Genomic DNA, 8295 nt, shown 5'->3' with positions numbered 1-8295 from the left:
TTATTTCTGGTTTGCATGATGTCGACTGGTGACGACTTTAAGGATTTTGTCGTAGTATTTAGAGTTTTGGGTGTCGATGCTGGTGTCTCCTGCCTGCCCCTCTTCATAGATGAAGAAAAACCTTGTGCAGACATTGTCAGCGTTGGGAGCCACCCAAATACTTCCACTCCTGCGCAGGTCGTAAGAAGTGATCACTTCACATAAGGCAATGCACCTCAGATTACGACTCTTCAAAAACTGTTGTCCTTGCTCTTTCCTATTGTGGTCCTTTGGAGAAGCATTTTGTATCCCACGACTGTCATGAATCCCAGCGTAGCCAAAGGATACGGCTGAATGTGGGCTGAGATATATCCCAACGCCGTGGGCGGCGCCATTCATTTGAAGTTTTGTGTTGGACGCAACGACCAGTCCCTTCCTCATTATAGAGTGCCAGTTCTCAATGTTTGATCCATGGAAGGCAAAGGTGCTGCCGTACTTTTGTTTTGCAGCTCTGAATTTAGCCTCTTTGGCAGGCGAACTGCTCAGCAGTAGGAACTGATGAGGTGTGTGCATGAAATCCAGTTGTTTGTCTGTTGTAAGCTTGGCAATGTGTGACCTGTTACTGGATAATACCCATTGTAGTAATGGGAGAGACAGCTTGTCAACCTTGTCCATTTGTTTCTTCATCTCTGAGTGAGCAGTCTGGGCCATTTGTTGAATATGTGGAAGGTTGTTGAAGGCTTTGGTCACTCGATTATAGTTCTTGTTCCTCGGGTCCAAAGCCAGTCTCTGTGGATTTTCTGGATCGACCACAGAGGGATAAGGGTCAAAAATTAGGTCTCTCCTGTTCGACAGCAGTGCAGCCCGAGCCATGGACAGTAACAGATCCACTACCTGAGCTCCAGTTGCGATCACATCGGTTACTTTATTCATCACCCCCAGGGTCTGGAAGGCAAAGATGCAAAGTTCCCCCTCACACACATAGGGCCTGAGCATGGGTCCGTTTAGGAACACATGGGGTTCATCACAGATCACACAGAATTCGTTCAGAACATGAATCCTCTGCTCTGCATACTCTATTACCTGGACAAGAAAACCTCTGTCTCTGGTTGGTACACATTTGGCGTCAATGGACGAGGTTTTGAAGCCGAAGACATTGAACCTATTTGGTGCTGGTGTTGTAGTACGCCATGAGGCTTTACTCTGTTCTTCCCACTGCTCTGTGACAAACGTCTGCATGATCTTTTTGATCTGATGCCCAAGACCAAACCTGTCTTTTTCTTTTGATACTTGGAAAACGTCGACCTTCGGGACTGTCCCGCCAAGGTATTGTGTTAGGGAGCAGTTAAGCTGTATTGTTACAGGCGCCAGGCGGATCACACCCCAACACTGTGCAGTATCCTTGTCTAGGAAACTGACGTCAATGTGCAGGTCAATGTCCACGTCATCAAATCCACCGTATCCCCTGAGAAACACTGCATTGGGTCCTCTAAAATCCCTCACCGCCTGCAGGTCTGCCTCCAGCTGAGGGTGTTTTTGGCTCTCTTCATCACTGTTTTCCTCCTGACCTCCATAGCAGTCATCATCTCCCTCAGAATCTTCTTCCTCAGGACCGTCATTGTAGACCTCCTCAGAGTCATCATCCCTATCAGAATCGTCCTCTTCTGGTGCTTTATGGCACTGTTTTGTCTCCATCTGAATCTCCATCTGAAGCCTGGTCTTCTTGATGGAAGGAAAGCTGCTGGTCGCGTCGTTATTCAGCCTCATCTCTGATGCAATTCGCTGGAAAATAACAGGAATCGGATCCATTGTGATTAAAACATCATCTGCATCTTCCGAGTTGGACACGTAGGTGTTGTCTGGGTAATCTTCAGAGACGTTCACAGAATAAGAAATCCTTCTGGAGCCCTGGGAGTACGTAAACGTGAAGGTGGCGTCTGCATAACTGAAATGAGAGAAAAGGCACTCCTTTTCCTCCTTGCAACGTTGAATAACAACGTTGACATCTTTTTGTATTCTCTCCTTCCTTGAACACATCCTCATGAAATAATAAACCCTGTTGGAGTGGACTCGTCTTTCTTTTCTTCCTTCTCTCTTCAAAACATGTCACACAGTGAGAGATCAGTTTTCACAAGTTACACAAAGTTTCAAGACCTTGATTTATATTTATGTACGGTATATGTGGTACTGAAGATCAAGGTCATGGACAGAGTTATAAATAGAAGTGCTTACAGAGGACAGAATAAAAACAAAAAAATCTCTTTTTTCACCTGCTTATATGCACTGTATGTCACAGTGACATCAGAACAAATGAGAGTGGTGCAGCATGTCCACACCATTGCAGGGTTTCCTCATTCTCTACTTTAATGCACATATCCATATATATATATATATATATATATATATATATATATATATATATATATATATATATATATATATATATATATATATATATATTATATATATATATATATAACATCACTTTAATGCACATATCCATATAGAGATATCTGTGGTTTTAATGCACATATCCATATATAGAGATATCTCTGTCTGTGTCCATTTATGCCTATATACTGTGGTGATGATTGATTGGACCAACACTAGAGGCAAAGACTGTTCAAATTTACAATTTGTTGAGAGGCTCATTACAATGGTAGGGTTGGGGAAATTACTTAAAGAAACAAGGTTCAACAAAACATGTTTCTGGGTCAACCACCAATACTCCATGCTAGGAAGACGTTTTGTCGTCTTCCCAGCATGGGGTATTGGTCCATTAACGTAAGAGTCAGCCCAAAAGGTTATGTCCTATGTTGTATCTGAAACATCATTAATGTGAAGCAGACTGTGTAGCTTACCACCCGAGCAGATGTCCTTCCACCAAGGAGAGACAGCCATAATTACTGAGGAAGAGCGAGCACTTTTCATAGCTAAAGCTTGATCAGAACCAACTCAACACAACTATCTCCAGTCTGTTAGTTGGAGCAAAGGTGTTGATAAATACATTATTAAGTTAAATAAATATGAATATGGATAAATCCATAACCAAAATAAGACAGAGACGAGCCAAAGGACTATCAATAAATTGCTGTATTGAAGAGAATCAAATAAAGAGACAAAACAGTGAGCATACCATCCTAGTGTCAGCTTGCTAATTCTCTCTTCCAAAGATGGAAGTTAACATACAGTATATAAGGAATACAGATTATGACAGTTAGGTCGTGGGACTCATTGATTTTGTTCCCTTATCAAAACAAGAAGACAGAGACATACAGTATAACCAAAACATGATCTCGTAGTCAGGGTAACCACAGTCACCATGACCTGTAATCCACTAGCCTGAACTTACAGTACAACCACCAGTAAGACTCCCTAATCGGGAGATAAGCCAAAAGTTTGTTTTACCAATTATCAAGACATACGGGCAGTTGACAGTTTGCCATGGTTACTCATTGAAGTTGAATCTCCATATATGGAGATAACCTACGCATCACACTAAGTCTGACCTCACCAGCCCATATTTGGGCATGAGCAACTTATGTCTCCATATATGGAGATATGATGACATCACACAGTCCTCAGCCGATGATGTGGCGTGATGTCATACAATACACAAACGAGCCCTACAGTATAAAGGGGCAATTCTTGCCAGGAAAGAAGCATTTCTTCGACTCAGACCTTATCGCCAGGGTTGGCTTATAGCAGCTGTCGGTAGGACCATATATGGATTCTGTTAGTGTGGATCTCCTAACAGGGCATCATCTGGGATACAATCCCTTTTATGCCCATATATGGAGATCCCTAACAGAATCCCTTTCATGCCCATATATGGAGATCCCTAACAGAATCCCTTTTATGCCCATATATGGAGATCCCTAACAGCATCCCTTTTATGCCCATATATGGAGATCACTAACAGCTAACAGAATCCCTTTTATGCCCATATATGGAGATCCCTAACAGAATCCCTTTTATGCCCATATATGGAGATCCCTAACAGAATCCCTTTTATGCCCATATATGGAGATCCCTAACAGAATCCCTTTTATGCCCATATATGGAGATCCCTAACAGAATCCCTTGTATGCCCATATATGGAGATCCCAAAACAGAATCCCTTTTATGCCCATATATGGAGATCCCTAACAGAATCCCTTTTATGCCCATATATTATGGAGAAATCCCTGCTCTGAGTATCTGACATCAGTGTGATGTCACCTGTTTATGCCCATATATGGAGATCCCTGCTCTGCGTATCTGGTTGCTATGGTAAACAGTTGGTTGCTAGGGTAAAAAAACATGGTTGCTATGGTAAACAGTTGGTTGCTAGGGTAAACAGTTGGTTGCTAGGGTAAAACCATGGTTGCTAAGGTGGTTGCTAACGTACACTAACAGACCAGCAACAACAGATTGTTGCCACAGCAACGTACACAAAGGTTTGTGTACACATGTGGTGTGATGTCATACTGATGCGGAGATATGAGCAGGGCAAAGGTGTGACGTGTGACGTGTGACGGACGGACGGACGGACGGACGGACGGACGGACGGTGGAGGTTTTCATAGTAAACTGCTCCCTGACGGTCGCAAAAACATGGTCTCCTATACTGTAAGTTCAAACAGTAGTTCACATCATATAACCTAATAAATGAATCATATAATTATGTGTATCATAAGTCATATCTAACAGTCACTATGAATTGATAAAAGGATGATATTAACCATAACAAAATACCCATCAGGTGCCATCCCATCAAGCTGAACAGACATTGGCACATACCTCTCCCAGAATGAGCTGGCCAGGGGGCCAGTGCAGGCTGCGGTGTTGAACTGTTCCCTCAGACCTCTGGCTAACCTGGTGGAAGCACTCACCTGTTTGTTTAGAACGCAACATTCCACAACACTTAGGTAGTTAGTTCCCTTTCAACAATGGCCAAATTTGTTGCCCAGGGCAGTATGGTGTCAGTACTATATCATCTGATGACATCAGGGTACTCCATTTATGGAGATTTTTTTCATTTATCAATGTTTCTGGGATAACCTCCAATACGACGGACTTGCATGCACACACAAAGAGATTTGCATAATTTATAGGATTCATTGTTATTTTATGTTTTTAAAAAGGATTGCACAAATAAAGTTTATTATGATGATGATTATTATTATTATCATCATCAATATAGAAAAGAATGCAGTTCTGATGCACAAAAGAAGTGAATAATTTGAACACTGTCAATGTTGAAGGACTCCTTTACTCATTTCCAACCTATCTTCATAATGGAGTACTCACTAATGTTGTAGTCTGAAGACTCACCCCTTTAGGCTCTACCTTAGTCCATAGGACTTACCGTAACAGTTGCCTTATACTCGATGACCAAACAGGCTTATTATGCAAAGGCACATTTTTAATTTAGATGGCATTTTTATAGACCGACTGTGTATAGCTTCGATGTACAGATTATTCATGTTTTTGATTTTATAGATTTTTATTGAATAGGACCTTGTTTTACACATATTTTTTATATTACTACTTCTATGCATTTTATGTATTACCTTGTGCTGTTCTTGCTTACTAAATCGCTCTGGATTAAGAGTGTCTGCTAAATGCCTAAACTGTAATGTTCGTTATAATATGGTAATCTTTTTTTTTTTTTTTTTCATGGAATGTCTGTGAGGAATTTAAATATAGAAACTGCAGGCGTTCCTGGAAAGTTAGGATGCTATTAAGAAGCCATTTTTCTAGCATTAAGCCCCTCCCCCCATCCAAGTAAAACACACATTTGAAAACTTGTTTGAAATTACCAAACCTACCAAATGATGTCACTGGTAGGCAGGTTTCTGAACTGTCCACAGCCCTCCTTTGTCACACAGAGTGAGTAGACAGAAATGGTACCATCTGAGGGTGTGGTGATGGGGCCAAAGCAGCAGTATTGCTGGAGGACATGTTTATTTCTGGGTCGCATGATGTCGACTGGTGACGACTTTGAGGATTTTGTTGTAGTATTTAGAGTTTTGCGTGTTGATGTTGGTGTCTCCTTTCTGCCCCTCTTCGTAGATGAAGAAAAACCTTGTGCAGACATGGTCAGCTTTGGGAGCCACCCAAATATGGTCACTCTTGCGCAGTTTGGGAGAAGTGATCACTTCACATAAGGCAATGCACTTCAGATTACGACTCTGCAAGAACTGTAGACCTTGACCTTTCCTCCGTTCTGTATTGTTGTCCTTCGGAGTAGCGTCTTGTTGCCCATAGCCGTGGTGATAGCCAATCCCAGAGTAGCCAAAGGACACGTTTGACATGGGGCTGAGATATATCCCAACGCCGAAGGCAGCGCCATGCAACTGATATTTGGTGTTGGACGCAACGACCAGTCCCTTCCTCATTATAGAGTGCCAGTTTTCAATGTTTGATCCATGGAAAGCAAAGGTGCTGCCGAATTGTCCTTTGGCATCTCTGAATTTGGCCTCTTTGGCGGGCGAACTGCTCAACAGTAGGTACTGATGTGGTGTTCCCATGAAATCCAGTTGTTTGTCTGCTGTAAGCTTGGCAATGTGTGACCTGTTACTGGATATCACCCACTGTAGTAATGGGAGAGACAGCTTGTCAACCTTGTCCATTTGTTTCTTCATCTCTGCGTGAGAAGTCTGGATCATTTGTTGAACACATGGAAGGTTATCGAGGGCTTTGGCCACTCGATCATAGTTCCTGTTCGTCGGGTCCAATGCCAGTCTCTGTGGTTTTTCTGGATCGACCACAGAGGGATATGGGTCAAAAATGAGGTTTCTCCTGTGCGACACCAGCGCTGCACGAGCCATGGACAGTAACAGATCCACTACCTGATGACCAGTTGCGATCACATCTGTTACTTGAGTCATCACCCCCAGGGTCTGGAAGGCAAAGACGCACAGCTCCGCCTCACACACATAGGGCCTGAGCATGGGTCCGTTTAGGAACACATGGGGTTCGTCGCAGATCACACAGAATTCGTTCAGAACTGGAATCCTCTTCTCTGCATACTCTATTGCCTGGACAAGAAAACCTCTGTGTCTGGTTGGTACGGATTTGGCTTCAATGGACGAGGTTCTGTAGGTTCCGAGGTTGAACCTATTTGGTGCTGGTGTTGTAGTAAGCCACAAGGCTTTGTTCTGTTTTTCCCATTGCTCTGTGACAAACGTCTGCATGATCTTTTTGATCTGATGCCCAAGACCAAACCTGTCTTTCTCTTTTGATACTTGGAAAACGTCGACCTTCGGGACTGTCCCACCAAGGTATTGTGTTAGGGAGCAGTTAAGCCGTATGGTTACAGGCTCCAGGCGGATCACACCCCAACACTGTGCAGTCTCCTTGTCTAAGAAACTGACGTCAATGTGCAGGTCAATGTCTGCGTCATTAAATCCACCGTATTCCCTGAGAAACACTGCATGGGCTCCTTTCAAATCCCTCACCGCCTGCAGGTCTGCCTCCAGCTGAGGGTGTTTTTGGCTCTCTTCATCCATGATTTCCTCTAGACCTCCATAGCAGTCATCATCTCCCTCAGAATCTTCTTCCTCAGGACCGTCAGAGTAGATTTCCTCAGAGTCATTATCCCTGTCAGAATCGTCCTCTTCTGGTGCTTTATGGCACCGGTTTGTCTCCATCTGAAGTCTGGTCTTCTTGATGGAAGAAAAGCTGCTGGTCGCGTCGTTATTCAGCCTCATCTCTGATGCAATTCGCTGGAAAATTACAGGAATCGGATCCATTGTGATTAAAACATCATCTGCATTTTCCGAGTTGGACACATAGGTGTTGTCTGGGTAATCTTCAGAGACGTTCACAGAATAAGAAATCCTTCTGGAGCCCTGGGAGTATGTAAACGTGAAGGTGGCGTCCGCATAACTGAAATCAGAGAAAAGGCACTCCTTTTCCTCCTTGCAACGTTGAATAATAACGTTGACGTCTTTTTGTATTCTCTCCTTCCTTGAACACATCCTCTCTACTTAAATAAATATATTAATAAACCCTGCTGGCGTGGACTTGTCTTTCTTTTCTTCCTCCTCTCTTCAAAACATGTCACACAGTCACAGAGATCAGTTTTCACAAGTCTCGCAAAGTTACAGGACCTTAATACGTACTGTATAAGGTATCAAGGTTATATAGTTATAACAAACTAAAGTTCACAGAGGACAGAATAGAAACATTATTTCTCTTTCACCTGCTTATATACACTGTATGTCACAGTGACATCAGAACAAATGAGAGTGGTGCAGTATGTTGCACACCATTGCAGGGTTCCCCACTTTAATGCACATATCCATATATAGATATATATAGAGAGAGA

At 42.8% G+C, this 8295-nt stretch overlaps 2 protein-coding genes across 2 annotated transcripts; both read right to left on the bottom strand.

The window, feature by feature from the left end:
• Positions 1 to 5924, bottom strand: LOC308288031 (protein mono-ADP-ribosyltransferase PARP8-like; the record flags this gene model as incomplete). Its single annotated transcript, XM_080729375.1, has 3 exons — positions 1 to 1924; positions 4761 to 4852; positions 5874 to 5924. 3 exons carry the CDS (start codon positions 5922 to 5924, stop codon positions 1 to 3), a joined length of 2067 nt encoding a protein of 688 aa, XP_080585501.1.
• Positions 5925 to 5926: 2 nt separating this feature from the next.
• LOC308288030 (protein mono-ADP-ribosyltransferase PARP8-like) lies at positions 5927 to 7945 on the bottom strand (the record flags this gene model as incomplete). Its single annotated transcript, XM_080729374.1, has 1 exon — positions 5927 to 7945. The coding sequence occupies one exon, from the start codon at positions 7943 to 7945 to the stop codon at positions 5927 to 5929; it is 2019 nt and encodes a 672-aa protein (XP_080585500.1).
• Between the last annotated feature and the right edge of the window lie 350 nt (positions 7946 to 8295).

Source organism: Nannobrachium achirus (genome assembly GCF_963921795.1).
Source record: "Nannobrachium achirus genome assembly, chromosome: 7".
NCBI classification, from domain to species: Eukaryota; Metazoa; Chordata; class Actinopteri; order Myctophiformes; family Myctophidae; genus Nannobrachium; species Nannobrachium achirus.
Note: the sequence above shows the minus strand (reverse complement) of the source record. Positions and strands in the feature narration are given on the sequence as shown.